Source organism: Hemibagrus wyckioides, linkage group LG26, assembly GCF_019097595.1.
Source record: "Hemibagrus wyckioides isolate EC202008001 linkage group LG26, SWU_Hwy_1.0, whole genome shotgun sequence".
NCBI lineage: Eukaryota > Metazoa > Chordata > Actinopteri > Siluriformes > Bagridae > Hemibagrus > Hemibagrus wyckioides.
Genome location: NC_080735.1, coordinates 20,555,350 through 20,576,289, shown reverse-complemented (window position 1 = coordinate 20,576,289; position 20,940 = coordinate 20,555,350). Strand labels below are relative to the sequence as shown.

The window sequence follows — 20,940 nt, the reverse complement described above, 5'->3', positions numbered from 1 at the left end:
TAATTCCTGCTCTGAATCTCCTGTTCATCCTGTTATTGGATGGTCACACAGTCAGCAACAATACTTGACCTGGCTGTGGCAATTAAGCCTAGACTGTTGACCGGGATGGGTAGTGTCTATTAATTCAAGATGTTGGCACTAAATTCTGATTACAGCATTCTGAGTAAAAAATCCTAGATCAGCAGTTAAATACTCAAACCAACCCAGTCAAAATGGCCCAGATCACATTTTTCTCAATTCTTATGGTGGATGGGATGAACATTACCTAAAGCTGCTGGTTGTATCTGCAAGAATTTCTGCACTGCTGCCACACCATCTGTGAATTAGATAACTGCATGAATGTATAGGTGTACAGGTGTTCCTAATAAAATGTCTAAGTACACACACAGTCATTTTCTGAAAATGAAAAAGAAATAAGCAATAAAACAAATGAATAAATAAGTGCATGTATTTACTGGATAAACATTTAAGTTAACATAATGAGACTCATCATTTGGCAGGATTGTCAATAACAGTTATGAAAAAACGGACCAAAGAGGTATAAATAATAACAGTGATAGTACATAATCAGGAAAAAAGGCAGTAGGCAGCTATAACTTGTTCCTCAAGGTAGTAAAAATCTTGACAGTTTAAATGATTAAAGATGACATTTGAACTCTTTTAAACCAAATATACACGCTTTTATGTGTACCATTTTAAAACAAACTGTGTAGTGATTTGGCCAAAAATGTAGAAGAAAATTATTGCCTTCTTAAGCAACGCCGTTTACGGAATACACGTTTTTACTGCACAATATCTTCGCCATTCAAAAAATGATGGAAAATAAAAAATATATATAAATATAAATAAATGTACAGAGGGAAAAATGATTGTTGTCAGACCTTGCATTATAAAAATTAATTACAGAGAAAAAAGATCATATGAATGTTAAAGCAGGGTTTAGACCCTTAAATGTCCACATATAATCTATTTAACAGTCATCAATTCATGCCTTATATAGTGCATTGATAAGAGGAGCTGAGAGTTATTTGACCTCCTGGTGAAGAAAGAAAGTGTTTACTTCTTACTGTAGTAAGTGTAGATAAAAAGGTGTAACTCTTCCTCCGGTCAGAGCACTGTGACCGTCTCTATAATGTGTGTTTTTCTTCGGTGGCTTGTCAGATGACCCAGCTGAATGAAGGTCTTGTTGCACAGCGAGCACTGATATGGCCGCTCTTTCGTGTGTACCCTCTGGTGGTTCTTCAGATTTGAGGCATCCACAAACTGTTTTCCACAGGTTCCACACAGGTATGGTTTCTCTCCAGTGTGCCTCCTTGTATGTACTTTAAAGCTGCATAAGCGTGTAAATGTCTTCGCGCAGTGTGAGCATTGATATGGCTTAATGCCAGTATGTGTCCTCTGATGGTTCTGAAGCACATGTAGGCGTGTGAAGGTTTTGGGACATTGAGCACACTGGTATGGCTTTTCTCCAGTATGAGTTCTTTGATGGAGGTGAAGGGCGTCCAAGCGGCTGAATGTTTTTTCACATTCTGAGCAGTGGTAAGGCTTCTCTCCGGTGTGTATCCTTTGATGGATTTTAAATGAAGAGAACTGAGTAAACGTCTTGTTGCACTGAAAGCACTGGAAAGGTCTTTCACCCCTGTGTATCCTCATGTGTCTGTTGTATGAGGATGAGGTAGGGAACACCTTTCCACATTCAGAGCATGACTTAAAGACTTTAGTAGAGGGCAGGTAGGAGCACTCACCTAGAGCAAAAAAGAAAAAAAAGAAAGAAACTGACATGAGAGAAAACATAAGTGTGTCATTCAATCATATCATTCATCACCCAATGCACCTAGCAGTGCATCAGTCTTTCCATAACTCCATTCTTTCACCTCATCAAACCACTCAATCATTCAAGGCATCCAAGATTTCATTCACCTACCTACACACCTATTCTCTGTCCACCCATCCACCATCTCTGGGTACATCTATCCCATGCCCAGGTGAATATTCCAACTTGGAAAATCCCTTTAACCTCGACCTGACAAAAGGATATTGGCATGTGTTTCTTCCTTCTATCCCCTGCAGGCTCAGGCAATATCAAACCTGTCTTTCAGCTTGACCCCCCCCTGCGCCCTTCCTTCTCTTATTGGAAATCATGCCATGGCCTCACCATCATTACATCAAAGATTACCTAGACAACATACATCATCACTTGACACCAGGAGTTTCAGACTGAGCAGACTGTGAAGAGCTCAATTTATCACCAAACAAAAAAAAAAAGTGTTCTTGGACTGTAAAATGGTACATCACACTAGTTTCAGATAGAAAGAATACACTGATACAGTGAAAATCACACTGAAACACAGAAACAGGTTTTAAAGAAAGGTATTCATGCTGTAAAGGCTCTGTTAAGGACAGGAGACACCATGAAGTGCACATTTTTTCTACTGTCTGAACTTCACAAATATGTTCCGGTCTAGTGCATGATGTGGATAAGGAATACCAATTCCCATACCACCTTCAGGTCATGTAGTAAGTGTTCATTATTTTTCAAATTCAAATTTTATTAGTCACATACATAATAGTACATTGTGTGATATGCAGTGAAATGCTTACACCACTGTTATGACCCTAGGAAAAGGATAAGGAATAAGGACAGAACAAGAGACAGGATAAAATATAAAATACAAAAATACGAAATATAAAAAATAAGAATACGAATTATACTAAAATACGAAATATAAAAACAAGTTCACAGTAAGCAAAAAATAGAATAAAAACAGAATAAAATATAATAAATATAAATAAAGTAGGGTATGTATATACAATATGTATGTAAAATAAGATATACATATTCTATGTGTAAAAGCGTAAAATGTACATACAGGAAGTGTAAAATACAACAGCTGTGATGCAAAGTTATGTAAAATTATAAAATTATATAAAGTGAATAATGTGTAGTGCAATAGTGTCCAATGTGCAGACAGCAGCAGTAGAAAATTATTGCAAAATTATATAAAGTGAAGTGTGTAGTGTGCAATAGTGACCAAGATGCAGACAGCAGCAGTACGGGGTGGTCACGAAGTGGGATGAGGTGATGAGAGCAGTGGTATTGTCCATCTTTAAAGTGCAGATGTGCAAAAGTCCTCTTTGTATGTAAATGGGAGCAGACTGTGCAACATGTATGTTATGTGTTGTATTGTGTGCACAGTCTTGAAATGTGCAAATGTGCAGATGTACATTGTGTGTTTATTGTGTGCCACAGTCCTGTAATGTGCAATGTCCGGTGTGGTTGGTTGGAGTTTCAACACATGTGTAGGAACATAGTAGGTCTAATCAGATGAGTCCTATGTGGAGTTCTGGTTGAGAGACCGTATAGCCTGTGGGAAGAAGCTTCTCCTCAGTCTCTCAGTGTTGGCCTTCAGGGAGTGGAAGCACTTCCCTGACCTCAACAGAGAGAAAAGCCCATTGTTCGGATGGCTGAGGTCCTTCACGATCTTCCTGGCCTTGGTCCAGCACCGCTTGTTGTAGATCGAGTGCAGGTCAGGGAGCTCGGTATGGATGATGCGCTCAGCTGATCGCACCACCCTCTGAAGAGCTCGTCTGTCCTGCATGGTGCTGTTCCCAAACCAGGTTGTGATGTTTCCCATCAGGATGCTCTCTATGGTGCAGAAATAAAAGTTCCTTAGCACCTTAGCAGGCAGTCTAAAGTCTCTCAAGCGTCTGAGGTGGAAGAGATGCTGTCGGGCCTTCTTCACCATGGTGTTGATGTGACAGGACCATGACAGATCCTGCATGATGTGAACACCGAGGTATCTGAAGCTGTCCACTCTCTCCACTGGGCTGCTGTTGATCTGGTAGTTCCTCTCCTGCTTTCTGCTGAAGTCCACTATCAGCTCCTTAGTCTTGCTGACGTTAAGATGGAGGTTGTTCCTCTGGCACCAGTTCTCCAGAGTCTAAATCTCTTCCAGGTAGGCCGTCTTATTGTTGTCGGAGATCAATCCGACCACAATGGTGTCGTCAGCAAACTTCATAATGTTGGTGGACTTGGTAGTGGCCATGCAGTCATACATGTACAAAGAGTACAGCAGGGGGCTCAGAACACAACCCTGAGGGGCTCCAGTGCTGAGGGTGAGTGAGGCTGAGACATGTCTGCCTATCCTTACTGCCTGTGGTCTGCCAGTTAGGAAATTGGAGATCCACTGAAAGAGATGGGCTGAGTCCCAGGTTCTCCAGCTTGGTGGTGAGTGTGGAGGGGATTATAGTGTTAAACGCTGAACTGAAGTCAGCGTCGTCGATAGTCGATAGTCTTTGAGGGAAGCAGGATGGGGTTTCTTCGGGACAGGAACAACGATGGACTCTTTGAAGCACGTGGGGATTGCCGACTGGTTTAAGGAGAGGTTGAATATGTCTGTGAACACGGGTGCTAGCTGGTCAGCGCAGGCTCTGAGGATTCGACCTGAGATTCCGTCTGGTCCTGCTGCTTTCCTGGTGTTCACTATCCTGAAGGATCTCCTCACGTCATGCTCGGAGATGATGAACGCATTGGTGTTGGCATTCTCTTCCTGTCTACAGCCATTAGCATTAGCTGTAGCATTAGCATCGTTAGCTGCAGCCTCGAAGCGAGCGTAGGTGGTGTTCAGCTCATCTGCCAGAGTTACTTCCGCATTCATCATACCGGATGTTGGTGCTTTATAGTCTGTAATTGTCCTTAATCCCTGCCACAGGCTCCTAGAGTTGTGACTCTAGTTTCCTCCCGTACCGAGTGCTTCGCCTCGTTCACCACTTTCCGCACATTGTATGACGCAGCCTTGAAAAAGGTCATGTCACCTGACGCAAGTCCCACATTATAGGCAGCGGTACGAGATCTCAGATCGTCGCGGATGGTCTTATCCACCCACGGCTTCTGATTGGGAAACGTTCTGATGGTGGTTTTCTGCACAGTATCATCTGCTAGTTTCCCGATGAATCCCACAACCGCTTCCGTAAACACATTGATGTTATCAGAGCTGCGCCGGAACATGTCCCAGTTTGCATCATCCAGAGCGTCCTGTAGAGCGGCCACCAATTGGTCCGTTCAGCGTGAGACCTCCCTCTGAGCCAGAACTTCCTGCTTGAGCCCTTGTTTATATTTTGGCATGAGGAAGATGGCGGTGTGGTCAGACTTCCCAGATGGCGTGGTCTGGTACTGCTGGTTCAGCCATGTCTCGGTGAAGCAGAGGAGATTGCAGTCCCGAATGTCTCTCTGGAACTTTACCCTGGCCCTGAGGTCATCGAGTTTGTTCTCCAGCGACTGGACATTGGCGAGCAGGATGCTAGGCAGAGGTGTGTAGTGTGCACGGGCTCTCAGCCTGTTCCTGACGGTGGCTCATTTCCCCCGGGGCCGCCGCTTCAGGTTGCGTCCTTTGTTCTCCCTCAGGATCTCACTCGGCCAGCTTGGATCCGGGGTTAAAAACGTCGAATTGTGAGTACATTGTATACCAATAGAAATAAGAGTATCTATATCGTACTCAATGCACTCCATATGGAAGAAATTGCCGGTTTAATAGTACTGCAGGTTAACTTAAAAGACAAAAACAAAGAAAGAGGGGTCGGAGCAGTCGTGACGGCAGCCGACCTCACCGGTGCCATCTTGGTAAAGATGGGGAAGTGTGGTCAGACTATTTTTCAACAATCAGGCAATTTCTGAGGTGCTTGGCATGCTCAAAATGTCATAAACCTGGCACAAAAAAATCAAAAATGGTGGACATCAGATTCTGGTAAAAGCTTGGAGCTGGTGTAGCCTGGGGCTCAACTGCAGCCCCTTTGACATTTTTCTCATTAATGGCCATTCAGTTGCACCAAACTTGGCAAGTATGTATATCTTCTTAATACAAACAAACCACACATCCATTAATTCGATCCAACAGGAAGCTATGCAATTTGGATTTTGCTCGTTTTAACAGGTATTAAACTTTTAGGTACTACTCTTATAGGAGTCATCATATTTGAACCAATTTTGGTCAGCATGATGGCACAAATATTTGATATCCTAACAGGTGTTGTCAAGGTAAAGTGATCAATAAGTGTTTGATGATGAAATAAATGTTCAATAAATGTACACCAATCAGCCATAACAAAACCATCTGCCAAATATTATGCAGGTCCATCTGACCCATCGAGGCATGGACTCCACAAGACCTCTGAAGGTATCTGGTACCAAGATAGTAGCAGACCATTAAAATCCTTTACGTTGTGAGTTGGGGCCTCCATGGGTCAGATTTGTTCGTCCAGCACATCTCACAGATGTTCATTCAGATTGATATCTTAGGAGGTTAGAGGCCAAGTCAACACCATGAGCTCTGTCACGTTCCTCAAACCACTTCAAAATAATATTTATAGTGTAACAAGGAGTATCATTCTGTAGAAAGAATGACAATCTCCAAATGACACTAGGATGTGAGGACTAAAACACACATCATAATACACCTCTAAAAAGGTTATCAAATCTGTACTGATATTTGGCTCAATACATGTAAAACGTGGCTGAAAGTTCACTTTAATGTTGGAGCCTATAGAGGTTTGTGCTTTCAAAATGCTTTAGTGTCAGTTTTACAAAACGTATTCAATAAAATAAAAAGCTCAGTGAAAGACAGTGCATAAGCAATAGTTCAAATTCAATTTGCCATACCTGTCATGTTTACCACCTCACTTTCCTCCAATGATATGTCACATTCTTCTTCTTCTTCACTATTAGAGATTTCTATTGATTCAGGTTTACAGTTTGATGGCAGCTCACCACACAAACTCAGTTCTTCTTCCAGAGGCTCCTTTTTAATAATAGTTAATGTACTGCGTCCATCATCACACTCCTCGAGGGTGAACTCGTCCTCCTGTTCAGAGTCACAATCCCATCCGTCTTTAGAGGTCAATAAATCTTCATGCTCATCACTGTATACAAATGAATCAATATCCAATAGATCTGGTTCTGTTTTAATATCAAGTATCAAACTGTTCATATCTCCCTGGGGTTTGTGTGTCTCTCCAGCATTGTCTTCACGGTGTTGCATCAGTGTGGACATGGGTTGCATTGTGGGAAGAAAAAAATCCTGAAATTCCTGGTGCAAAACACATGGAACACATGATCATTAAAAAGAACATTGTTTTTTTTCTATTGACAATTTACTTTAGAGAAATTATTTGAGGTACCAATGTTCAGTTTCTTGCTAGAATTATTAACCAAATAGAACAAGATGATGAAAAATAAATGGAAAAATCCTGCTTGAAAACATGGCCCTGTTCTTGCATTTTTGCAGATTCACTAACAAGCTTCAGAAAAATGACTCTTGTCTGCTGATGTGTAAACATCAACGTACAACCACCTTCAACTCTCTCGAGTGTACAGCAGATACAGAAAGTCTACACACCCCTGTTTAAAAATTTTAGGTTTTTGTTTGGTTAAAAAAATTTTTTTTACCTTTATCTAGAGTGACTTACAATTCATCTCACTTTATTTTTTATTTATTTATTTTTTACTTTTTTTTATAAGTGCAATTGAGGGTTAAGGGCCTTACTCAGGTGTCCAGCAGTGGCAGCGATCATTAGTCTAACACCTTAGCCACTAGCCTACCACATCCCAGAATCACATTCAAACTCACGTTAAATACTAATTAATGTATACCTTCCATCAATTAAACTAACTGACTAACCCCAAATAAAAGCACAATTGTTCCTATATCTTCTTAGGAACATCCGACTGGAAAAACCAAAAAGAGCTTACAAAGCAGTACGGGATCTCACTGTTGAAAAACAGCAATTTGGAGAGGGTTACATAAAAAAATGACAAGACATTGGATATACCATGGAATACTGTAAAGACTATAATCAACACATGGAGAAAATATGGCACAACAGTGTTATTAATAACAGGAGGACATCCCTCTAAAGTTAATGAGAAGACCAGAAGAAAACCGGACAGGGAGGCTGCCAAGTGGCCTAAGGAAACATTAAAAGAATTGCAGCAATTTCTGGCAAGTACTGATTACTCCCTACATGTCAAAACGATCTCCCAAATTCTTCATATGTCAGGACTACAGGGCAGGATGGCAATACAAAAGCCTCTTTAACCAAAAAAAGCCACCCAAGCCTGGCCAAAATGTGCAAAAATAAATAAATAAATCTCTCAAAACTATGTGTAATAATGAGTTATGGCTCTGATGAAAACAAAGTTGAACATTTTGGCCAAAAACACAGATCATTATTTAAAAGAACACCATCCACACAGTGAAGCATGGAGGTGGCAGTGTCATGCTTTCAGGATGCTTTTCTTCAGTAGGAGCTGACTTTAATAATCTAAATAGAAATGTCATGAGCTCTAGAGAGCTTACAATGCAGGTACAGGACCGCACTGTGGAAAGGAGAGGGTTACAAAAAAATGTCCAAGCTTGTTGATATTCATATAACACTGAATGAACAACAATCAGCAGGTGGACAAAATATGGCCCAACAGTGACATTACAAATAAAAGGACATCTCAAAAACTGATTAAAGGTCCAAGAGAAAAGGAAGTCTGCCAAGAAAATAACTACAGCTACATCTCTGGAAAGTACTGGCTGCTCCCTATATGTGACAACAATCTCTCAAATTCTTTATAGGTCTGGGCTATAGGGTAGGGTGGAAAGTAGGAAGCCTTATTATAATAATAATAATAATAATAATAATAATAATAATAATAATAATAATAATAATATTATATTGCAAAAATAAATACATCCAATCTCCCAAAATCATGTAGCAGAATGTGTTCAGACCAAAGTTGAACCTTTTGGCAATAAAACCAAAATAACTGTTTGGCTTAGAAAAACAAAGCTCAACACCAAAACACCACCACACACACAGTGAAGCATGAAGATGTTAGCATCATGCTTTGGACCTGCTTTTCTTCAGTTTTAATCAAGGTTGAGGTAATAATTAATAGCCCAAACACCAGTCAACTCCAGTGCAAAACCTAAAGACATTTAGAATGAAGAGGGATTTTACCTTCCAGCATGTCTCCTAGCACACCTCCAAATCAACAAACGACTTCATCAAACCAATATCAAGGTTCTGGGATGGTGCAGGAGTCTAGATCTAAATCCAATCACGAATTTCTGGTGTGCCTGATGAGAGCTGTGCACATGAGATGTCCAGCGAATTTGATGGAGTTTTGATGGAGTATGATTGTACAAGGAAAAAACAAAATAATGCTTACGTCAAACTGAATGACTCTTACCCAAAAAGACTGAACGCTGTTATAAAATTTAAAGTTGCATAAATCAAGTATTCCTTTAGGGGGACTGAACACTTAAGCAACTAATAGTACTTTCTTTTCCCCTAAAACTTCTTGTTTGTTTACTTTTTTTTATATATATATATATATATATCACAAAACCTGCCCTTTTATCAGGGGTGTGTAGATTTCTTATACCCACTGCATATTTCATACATTATCTCAGCTGAACTCCATTTGACTAATCACATTGAATTATATTCTATTAGAGCAGCTCTGAGAGTAGTGCAGCTCCGAAACACAGGTTTCTGCAAATGCATCCATAATAATAATAATAATAATAATACTGTATTATGGTTTCTATAGTAAGAGGTCAATTACAGGGGCTTGTAGGGTGGTATGGTAGTGGTCAGTGTTGATTATATTTCAGTGCTAGATTAAACAATAGGAAATAATTTTTCCAACTCAGAACACTCATATAAACCAGATTATTCCTTGTCGAAGCTTGTTTATATCACAAGCATTATATTGCAATCCTAAATACAGATTTTTTTGCTTTTGTGTGTTCAGTTTGAATTATTCTGCGTATTGTATTGACCCTGAGTGATAAATAAACCACTTTTCACTTCCTATGAACAACTCCAACTATGTAAAATAAGTGGAAAATGCTGTATATATCACATAAATTTACAATATGTGAAAGTGTTTAAGAAGAAATTAACGGAGAAATAAACAGATGGTAAAGTCATCGACATTCTGCTGAAAATAACAATAAAAAAATCACAAACATCAGAAAATCATATGATGATGAACACATCACCAAATCACATCTTCCACACTAGATAAACAGCTCATTATGAACTTGGATGGTTTTCTTTCCCTCTAAATTAAAATGCAGCTCCAAACCTCATCCCCTTCTTCCTGCTTCAGCTGTAATTTGGTGTCCTGCATGGACAGATCCGTTACTGAGCTCTTCCACAAAACGTCCATTATTTACCTACAGAGAAGTCAATAAAACCCCAAAACCTCAGTAAAGACGCAGACATAAATGCGACGGGAATGTTGGATAAACATCTATAACTGCGCCAGGCTTCATATAAAGTGTCAGAGGTGAGAATTAAACCCGGGGTTTAGGATTTAATCCCGATCTGTCCGCTGATGGCGGATCTCACTATTCCATTCGCACATACTCTTCCGCTTTTATGGCGCTGTGACGCCACGGACGGAGCACTAGCGGTTTCTCATTGGTTGCGCCGTGTGTCGATCAGAGATTTGGACCAATCGGATGGATCTTCTGCACGCAATAGAAATCGCTGCTCAGTCGGAGCGTGTGGTTTGGTGTGAGTAAATCGGACAAGTGTTTGTTTCTAGATTAGACATTTCTTCTTATTGTTTCGTTTGGATTGTATATAAACCCTCACCGATCGCTTTATTAGGAACACTATACTAATACAGGGGAGATTCTTCCCTTTGCTCCCAAGCCTCAGGTTCTTCATGGCATGGACTCCACAATATATTGGAATCATTCCTGGTCCATGCTGAGATGATTACATCACGCATGTGCCTGCAGATCTTCGCTGAACTTCCTGCCATGTTCATGAAACCAGTCTGATATAACATTTGCTTTGTGACATGGTGTATTATCATGCTAGAAGTACCCATTAGAGATGGGAAATTGTGGACATTGTCTGCAGCAATACTCTGTAGGCTGTGGCATTCTAGCCAGGAATGCCACTGCCTGGTGCCATCACACCATCTCCTAAAAGCCTGGGCATTTGACACAAGGCAGGCTGGGTCCTTGGATTCTGACCCTACTGTCTGTGTGCCTCTGAGTAGATATACAGGTGTCCCTTATAAAGCTTAGACACATCTACTCATTCATGCAATTATTTAATTAGCCAATCATGTTGTTGTCACAGGCACCAAAACTGGACCGCTGAAGACTGGCACACAGATGGTCAGAATCCATGGACCCAGCCTGCCTTGTGCTAACAGTGCATATATGTGTGTGTGTGTGTGTACAGTCATTTTCTATAGCAACACTACTCATTCACTATTCAACAAGAGACTCAATAACACTTTTGGAAAATTCACATATTTATTGTGGACTTGTGGTGCTCAAAACCAGACCCATGAGGTGATGAGCTACAACAGCAGCAGGCGACATCTCGACATCCAAGAACAGGAAACTGAGGCTACATTGGGCACAGGATCCCTGAATCCTTTCCAATCTTTACAGATTTATTTGTTTATTCAGTTTATTTATTTATTTATTACAAATTATGTGAAAGCTAATATATAAAGCTCATATAGCTCACAGCTATCATCATTTTACAGCTCTTTGAGAAATATATAATAGATAATAAATAAAATAAAAATAAAATAATAGATTTTATTTTATTGAGATTGAATTTATTTAATTAATTGATTCCAAACATTTATAAAATATCAAATATACATAGAAATATAATTAAAAAAATCATTAACTCCTTTATGTGGCCATTTAATCCAGCTGGCATAAAGTCAGATAGCCGCTGTCCACACTGAACCCTGGATACACCGGTTCTTTAAACACTGTGCAGAATGTATGTATGTGTGTAAGTGTGTGTGTATCTGGTGAGACATTATAAAAGGACAGGATTCCAGCAGGCCAGTCCAGATACACACCTATCTTGTTCGACCTTAGTACGTCTATGTCTGTGTCCTCTGAATTGTGTCTGGCAAAGACACGTTCACTGCTTAAGGAACAGAGTACCCATGAGACGCTGTTTAACCCAAACTTCATGTAGGCATCCCACACTGGATCGTCTTCCGACTTCCTCTGTATACTAAGATATGTGACGCCAATTTCTGGTAATGTGTCTTCTAAAAAGACTTCCCAGTAACAGCGACACCTCAGACTCTCATTACACAGAATCTGTTGATATAGCTGAAATCTTTCTGGGTGATCTGGGTACTGCTGGCTTTGGAACGTGAAAGAAACCTTCCTGTTCGACTCCGACAGACACAGGCGTGTGTGGGCCGAGTTTGGACGTGAGGTTACAGGCATCTGTATGAACAGAAAAAGGTTTATTTACCTCATAATATCATTATATTTAAGCAGATATAGCCAAACATTAGCATTACTAACTAAATAATCCTAAAAAATATCACAGGAGATTTTTCTGGATCAACAATACATAAAAATAGGAAAGAATTTAGGGAGGTCATATACAGTAGAGCAAATAATGATATGGCAAGTGTTAAATAATTTTAGAGATTAGTGCAACTGCAAATTACAGGTTTTTATTGAACCTGAAAAAGAGAGAGCTGAGAAGCACAGAGCCGGGCGTATGTGTGCTGTGCAAACTATTAAAAAAAATAGCTGAAAATTGAAGTAAATAAAAAGTAAAAATGAAAGAGTCTGTGAGTTGTCCCAAGCCTGCCTCTCATCTTCTCAATCCCAATTCAACCCAAGAAGGTATAACACTGGTTCCAATATCCAGGATTTTGAGGAGGATTCACCATGATGAAGTCCTTGCCACCCATTGAGATGGTCAAGACCCTCAACAGCATCTACCAGAAACAACACCTCAAGCTGTGCACGATGCAGGAACAGTGTTTTGAGGCCCTTCTGCAAGCTCAGGCAGAGGACTGGCAGGTGCTATGTCTAGTCAGCAGATACTCCCACAGCAGCTCTTGCAGCTGTCGCAGCCGTGCTTCACATCAAACTCCTAAGCATGTTGCGGAAGCATGGGGCTGGACAGTTGGATCTATGGTCTGCTGCTGATACTGGTGGGGGAATCCCAGAACAGCAGTGTCAGTGCTTCTGTTTGCTGATGCTCAATGAACTCGGTCCTCCATTTACATTCAACCAACAGCTCAGAGACACCGGTCAGGTGGCTGCTGGCAGAGGAGTATAGACTGATGCATTAGAAGGATGACCCATGCTATACATCCTACAGTACCTGCTTGTGCTGTCTTTTAACCTGTGTTCTGATCACATCAGATAGTGTGATCATGGCAGATAGTGGCAGCTCATTACCTCTTCTTTCTGAGGGGAAGTCAGCTGCAGGGCAGACATCACCCCAGCCTGTCAGACAGTGGGGGTGGGGATAAGTGGCAGTGGGGGCCACCTATTCCCCACGATCCTTCCCATTCACCTTAAAAGCAGTTTAATGCACATTAGGCCACTGCCACATGTGATTTTTGTTTACCCGCATGTTTAAAATGAAGCACCTTCTTTTTTGACCAGTTACAGACCTTGCTAACGGTATAATGGCGAAGGTAAATCATAAGGTACCAAGAGGGAATGAAAGAGGAAAAGAAGAAATCAGAAAAAGGCAGGTAAGGGAACTTACACTTTCTGATCCCAGCTTTGATAAATCGTTCACTTTTTGGTTCCATCCTACAGAAAAGAGTTTTACAATTACATCACAGTCAAAGAAAAACATTATGTACATTCATTTGAAATACACTTCTAATAGTTTAATGTCATTTACACTATATGACCAAAAATATGTGCACTCCTGACCATCACACTCCAATGTAGTTCTTTCCCAAACTGTATAGAATGCCTTTGTACACTGTAAAATTATTATATCCCTTCACTGGAACCTGAAAGTGTTCCAGCATGACACGACTTTGTCATGTTTGACTACAGAGTACTCCAGAACTTAAGCAGAATCTTACCTGAGTGTCTTCAGTTTGCTGTTTTGATTATTCAGCAGTTCAGAGAGCAGCTTTTCTCCTTTATCTCCTGGGTTATTGTAGCTCAGATCGAGATCTGTCAGGACTAGTGAGGAGTTTGAACTCAGAGCAGATGCCAGTAAAGAAAATCCTTCTTCTGTCACTAAACAACCAGGCAACCTTAAAAAACAGAGAATGAAATATAAAATGAAAACAATTTCCAGATCAGCAGTGTTTAGATTTAGTATTTTATTTGAAATTTAACCTCAGTATCTGCAGTTTGCAGTGTTCATTGGTGAGTCCTTCAGAAATGAGCTTCACTCCTGAATCCTGCAGGTCATTGTTATTAAGGTCCAACTCTCTTAAAGTGTTGAGAAGAGAGGAGAGGAATGAGCAGCTCTTCTCTGTGAGGTTACACCAGTTCAGCCTGGATTCAGAACAAAGCCATGAAGAAAAGATCATTTACATTAACATACAAAATTCTGTGGTTGTAAAAAAGTAGGTCACACAAAGATCAAGTTGAAAATGTATATATGCCAGTGGACAGATTTTGCAATTTATTTTTTAATATCGATTATTCCAGTTATTTTTCATACTTGCCTCAAAATTTGCAAATTACAGTATAAATTTTCCCGTCCAGCAAAAAGCAGCTCCAGTCCTGTGTCCTGCAGGTCATTGTTGCTCAGGTCCAGTTCACGCAGAGAAGATGAAATTGATGTGAGGGCTGAAGCGAGTTCAGCACAGCTGCTCTGGGAGAAATGGCATCTTGCTAGTCTTAAGACAGTTATGAAAGTTAGCATTAACGTACAGTCAAGTTCAAAAGAGTGGTTTAATTCCATTAAATGTTTTTATTTCATCAGTTATTACAATAATTCATGTTTTTATAACATATATAAGACACTAATACACTGTAATGCAGTCTTCATAAGATGACTCATGTTGACCTGTCTGTAGTAATGGTGTAACAGTGTAGTATTCCAGCTATAATTTTACACATTGCTGACCTCAGTATCTCCAGTTTACAGTGTGAACTCCTCAGTCCATCAGAAAGCAACTTTGCTCCCTTCTCCACCCTGTAATTGTCGCTCAGGTCCAGCTCTGTCAGAACCGAGCTTTCTGCCCCTAGAGCTGAAGTCACAGTCTCCCAGCATGTTTCAGTCAACTCACAACCAGCAAGCCTGAAGCCAAAGACACAGCATACATACCTTCAAAGTGCACTGTATGAAGAATTACATAAAACAATATGACTGAAGGTAACATCACACGCCAAGCAGTTAAACAAGGAATTTAACTCACCAAGCTTTTCTGAAGCAGCTCACAGCAGGGATGAGTCTCCTATAGGCTGAAATGGACGGGTTGAATTTTTTTGGGTCGAGTTCCTCCAAAATGTCCCCTGTCATTAATATCAAGTAGGCCAGAGCTGAGCAATTTGATGAGGAAAGCTCTCTATTTGGAAAGTTGTCTGTACACAGATATTTCTTGATTTGGTTGTAGAGGGAGCTGTCTTTCAGTTCCATCAGACAGAAGAAGTGATTGATTGATGTCTCAGGGGACATATCAGAAGATTCGTTCTGCTTTTGTCTAATGAACTGGATTACTCTGCTAATGCTCTTTTTGGTTACGACTGTTTGTGTAAGAACGCCTTGCAGGAGTTTCTGATTGGACTCAAGTGAAATGCCGAGAAGAAATCTAAGAAAAAGATCTAAATGTCCATTGTCATTCTCTTTGGCTTTATCAACAGCGTTCTTCAGCAACACATCTAGCTGAGTGTCCATAGGAGGGAAATCATTGAAAAAAAATTGTAACTCATTCATATTCTTGTTGAGGTAGGAGTCAAAAACATGGAGTGCGGCGAGAAATTCCTGAATGCTCAAATGTATGAAACAGTAAACCTTCTTCTCGTAAAGCACAGATTCTTTCTTAAAGATCTCAGCACACATCCCAGTGTACTCTGAATCTACACCGACTTCAATACCACACTCTATCAGGTCATCTTCATAGAACATGATGTTCCCCTTCTCCAGCTGTTTAAATGCCAGCTTGGCCAGCTTCAGGATCATTTCTCTGTTCATAGTCAGAAGCTTCTTTAAATCTCGCTCCTCTTTGTCATCATACTTCTGGTTTTTAATGTTCATCTGTATAAGCAGGAAGTGGATGTACATTTCAGTCAGAGTAGTGGGAATTTCTTCACCACCATTTTGCACCAGCATCTCCTGAAGCACTGTAGCAGTGATCCAGCAGAAGATGGGGATGTGGCACATGATATAGAGGCTCCGAGATTTCTTTATCTGCGAGATGATTTTAGAGGCGTGATTCACATCTGTTATTCTCTTTTTAAAATACTCCTCCTTTTGTTTGTCAGTGAATCCTCGCACTTCTGTAAACAAGCTCACATGCTGTGAAGGGATTTGATTGGCTGCTGCTGGTCGAGAGGTGATCCAGACCAGTGCAGAAGGAAGCAGATTTCCTTCAATAAGGTTTGTGATGAGAGCATTCACAGAGGCTTTCTTCTGCTCGCTTCTCACCATACGGACTCTGAAGTCCAACGGAAGGCGATTCTCATCAAGCCCATCGAAGATGAATGCAAACTTGAGATTTTTGTACAAATGGGTATCACTGAATTTTTCCAGTTCAGGGTGGAATTCCTGCAGTAATTCATGCAGACTGTATTCTTCATCCTTAATCAAATTAATCTCTCTGAATGGAAGGAGGAAAATGCAGTCTATGGATTGGTTGGCTTCTCCTTCTGCCCAATCAAGAATAAACTTCTGCACTGATACCGTTTTTCCAATTCCTGCAATTCCTTTGGTGAGCACAACTCTATTTTCTTCATCTTCCCCCTGAAGGCTGAAAATTTCATTGCAGTGGATTGTTTTTTCCTGAGATTTTTGCACACTGAAGGCTTTGTCGATTTTCAGAATCTCATGTTCCTTGTTAACTTCTTTGAAATCTCCTTCGGTGATGTAAAGCTGTGTGTAGACCTTCTTCAGAGGAAATTTTTTTTTATTTTTGCCCTCAAAAATGCACTCGCATTTCTTCTTCATTTCGGCTCTGTGACTCACCAGAAATTTCTGGAGAACTTCTGTAGATAAGTCTGTATGGGGCAAAATAGAGAAGGAGCTTAAAACCATTCCGTATGTCTCCATTCATTATACAAACCAGGAAATGGAGCCATAAACAACAATCAATGGGGCTAAACATTGTTTCACCTATAGAAACTATAGTGCATACGTAGTGCTCTTGGGAGCTCAATGTGGATCTGTGTCCTAAATTCAGTAAATACATGTTTGTTCATATTTGTTATGTAAAAAACATGTATATCTAAGAAGCTGAAGTAACATATTTACCCAAATTTTCCTTTTCAATTTGTGCTTCTGTGGAACAACAGACACAAAGAAACAGAAAGATTGAATGAGGAATAAAATGACACAAGGCAACACTAATCAAAGAATCTCTTCTCTCTACATTAAACAACAACCGCTATGGCAAGGTCATGTTAAGAATTTATGGCAACACACATGCCATGTTCTCAACACAATACACAGTATGTTTTGAGCATTTTTGAGGTTTTTGTCTTGGATGTACCTTTCTCAACAAAGAAGCCAATAAATAGCAGCCATTTTTATAGCTTTTTTATTGGTATTATTTTATTTTACTCTCTTTCACATGCTCGCTAACATTATTTACCTTTCAACAGTGTTATTCCTGCTTGCTCTTTAACACAGGAGCTACCACTATTTACCACTATATGATCTTACGAGCAGTAAAGTGAAAGTGAAACTGCTTTATTTACTGTTATATATGTATATATGTATATATATATATATAGATATATATATAGATAGATAGATAGATAGATAGATAGATAGATAGATAGATAGATAGATAGATAGATAGATGGATAGATAGATAGATAGATAGATAGATAGATAGATAGATAGATAGATAGATAGATAGATAGATAGATAGATAGATATGAATTATACATACGAGTTAAAGCAGTGCTGCCTGTGATGTCGAGGGCAACATGATCTGAAAATGTGCTGTTAATGAGAGCAGGAATCGTAACAATACTGCCACTTTCAGCCTTCACAACAACAGAGAATCCAGCAGATGGAGAGACAGGAGACTGGACTGGGGATGTGTCTTTAAATAAATAAATAAATATAAATGTCAAACAAAAACAAATTAAAGCATTTATATTAACAGTAAAAATAAAATCAGAAAACACTACAGAAAAGTATCAGTAATTAATAAAAGATCTAATTAAAATAATCAAATATAATATTTTAAATTGTATATTTACAATATTCTTACAATTAAATGTTATTCAACAATCAATAATTAAATGAAACTACTTAAAGACATTTACCTTTCACATCATCATATAAGAGAAGGATAGATGTAGATAGAGAAATAAATTCTTAAACTTAACAGAAATCACTTAATGTTATGTGTCCTGAAATCTTGACTATAATAATGGTGCACAATTTGCTTTGTAGGTTCTGTGCTGCAGTGACAATAAGCACAGGAATACAGGAAGAAAAAAAGCCTTCATATTACCAGTGATGGGCTGAGAACTGATGGTGCGATTCACTGATCTCTTTTTCCAGATCCAAACAGAGAAAACAATCATCAGACGAAGAAACTGCAACTCTACGTAGTCTTCACTCACTGAGGAAACGGAAAAAAAGATGCATGGACGCGTGTATGTCCCTACAACTTATCCTCAGAAGCTAATACGTAACCAAGGGTAATATATAACATGGTGCTGCCACCAATCTGCTTCACAGTGAGATTTTCAAGGTCATTCAAAACTCTGAATGTTCATATTGGTGTCATAAGACTAGACATTTTCCTCATTTGAAGAGTTCCAACATGTCTTCTGTCAAACTCCTAACCTACAGTTTAACACTCTTGACTAACATCCAGCTGTGTGGAGTATCCAGGCTATGGCTGTAAACTGTTTACATTTTAGCAAATTCATGATATTGACCATCTTAACTTTCGGTTTTTCAGGAGTCTTATCCCTTCTGTTGAAGTTGTGATCAGACAATAAGAAAAGTAAAACTAAAATCTTACTTGTGAGTGAAAGTGGTGAATATGTCAAAAAAAATACATTTTTTAGCTTGTTCTTCTTCATCTCTAAAGCTGACCCTGCAAATACCTACATTTACCTGCGTTTATAAAGACCTAAATCTATACATAATACCAGTGGTGGGCCGTGCATTTCACATCTAGACCTTCACTGGTGTCCTTCCTGAATTAATCCACCTCTATACCATCATTATGACGCCACCATGGGCGTGGCTAGGCCATTTTCTACTCAGCCCTCCTAAAATTCTGCGATTCTCCATAAACTGTACACAGATTGGTAATCTCCTCAGTCCCCTTTAAATTTCATATGAAAACGGCGGCAGACTTTCGGATCCTCCCCGTCTTTCAGCGCGTTCTTCAAACTGCAGACCACAGCATCACAGAGCGAGGATCAGAGGACAAGTGTGTGTGTGTGTGTGTGTGTGTGTGAGATCAGGAAGACTCATTACTCATATGTTATACACATCTATGCAATACAGTGGAATGCTGCAATAAGTTTACCATCCTACCCTGTTAGTCAAACCTTTATTTTAAATATTTATTTACTTATTTTTCACTGTTATACCCTCATTGTTGGCTGAGACTCCCTTAAATAAAAAAAAATTCTAGAATCGCCCCTGGATGCCACGGCAATAGATACTAATCACCCGTTAAATAACAAAGTAAAAAAGAAATTAGTCTACAGTATTTCACACCTCACAAGGAACAGTCCATTTTATTACAGTTACTTTTCTCAAAAAAGACATTCTTGATGCCGTATGCAGCAAACTGCAATCTCCGGAGGACGCAGCATCCGAAATGAGACACAGTGAATATATAACAGGGTATATGTGCAGTTTACTGCCTCTGACTATTATCCAATCAAAGGACGGGAAATTGCTGACGTAATCGTATGCCTGCTAGATGGCCCCAGTGATGCCAACTCGAAATCTGATTGGTTAATGGATCAGTTTCATTGCCACTTATTTTAAGCCTCAGGCGCCTGCACTATTGATTCTGAAGACAAACCAAACGGTGATGTCAGCCACTGAAATCTGATTGGATAAATACTCTTATCATAAATATACACTACTGGAAGCAGCACAACCAAGAGAAAAGCTATGAAATGTAGAGAATAGATTATTGGGAATTATTTAATACACATTCATGGAAAAATATATTAAATAGATTAAAATGCAAGTCAGTGATTCAGATCACTGCTGTTTAGGCCAGCAGAGAAGGACTTACTGTCCCTGATGGTCCACCACTGATATAATACACTTTCACTTCTGTACAAAACCACATCTGTCAAAAAAACAAAACAACAGGAAGCAATGCTAAACGTCTAAACTCTTCCAGACCTACAGTATTACTTTAATAAACTTCTGACTGGACTATAAAAGCGCTTCTCATGCTGTTTTTTCTGATGTTTGAACATCTGTTTAACAATTATTCACTATTTCTCACTTTAAATTATTAGCTCTTTACTCACCGTTTGGAAACATCCCGCCTTTTGTCGTTTATTTGCAAAAATACAGTTTTACACAAAAAAGCCCTACACGAGTTTTGTCACCGGTGTTCAATAACAGCATCCGACAGACGGATTTGCATTTTCAATTCCACTTTTGCACAAAATTAATAAATTCAGCTCACTTCCGCAACAAGTGTGAATGGTGTGTGTGTGTGTGTGTGTGTGTGTGTGAAGGGGGGGGCGGGGGGGTTCGTCTGCGCTAAGTGATGTGGAAAGCCAATGGGGTCAACATATTTGGAAATGTTTAAATGACATGAAAAGCCAGGGACAATATATTCTTATGTAGTTTTATTGTTAGACAGCGGTTCTTAACTAAATTTGTTATTGTGAAAATAATATGTTTTAATTCTGAATATGAATGTTATTAATACTTCTAAGAACAATCCATTGCATAGGCCTGATAAAGTAATTATCATTTGCCACTTGAGAGAAC

At 39.5% G+C, this 20,940-nt stretch overlaps 1 protein-coding gene and 1 pseudogene across 2 annotated transcripts; both read right to left on the bottom strand.

Moving 5' to 3' along the window:
• Positions 1 to 432: 432 nt before the first annotated feature.
• Positions 433 to 10,445, bottom strand: LOC131347149 (zinc finger protein 239-like). 2 transcript variants are annotated; one of them, XM_058381079.1, is made up of 4 exons: positions 10,139 to 10,445; positions 9,004 to 9,132; positions 6,656 to 7,082; positions 433 to 1,745 (listed from the first exon to the last, which is right to left on the bottom strand). In XM_058381079.1, exons 3-4 carry the CDS (start codon positions 7,053 to 7,055, stop codon positions 1,108 to 1,110), a joined length of 1,038 nt encoding a protein of 345 aa, XP_058237062.1. In that variant the 5' UTR covers positions 7,056 to 7,082; positions 9,004 to 9,132; positions 10,139 to 10,445; the 3' UTR covers positions 433 to 1,107. The 2 variants fall into 2 exon arrangements, with proteins under 2 accessions (XP_058237062.1, XP_058237061.1); XM_058381078.1 differs by lacking the exon at positions 9,004 to 9,132 and having other exon boundaries at positions 10,139 to 10,444.
• An 890-nt stretch (positions 10,446 to 11,335) lies between these two features.
• On the bottom strand, positions 11,336 to 20,664 carry LOC131346785 (NACHT, LRR and PYD domains-containing protein 12-like; annotated as a pseudogene).
• Between the last annotated feature and the right edge of the window lie 276 nt (positions 20,665 to 20,940).

Coding starts and splice junctions, on each gene's coding strand:
- LOC131347149 (XM_058381078.1), bottom strand. CDS start 10,222: ATGGACGTTTTGTGGAAGAGCTCAGTAACGGATCTGTCCATGCAGGAC. Junction 7,083..10,138: donor AGCAGGAAGAAGGGGATGAG/GTTTGGAGCTGC, acceptor GTTTTGCACCAG/GAATTTCAGGATTTTTTTCT. Junction 1,746..6,655: donor TGAGGTGGTAAACATGACAG/GTATGGCAAATT, acceptor TTTTTGCTCTAG/GTGAGTGCTCCTACCTGCCC.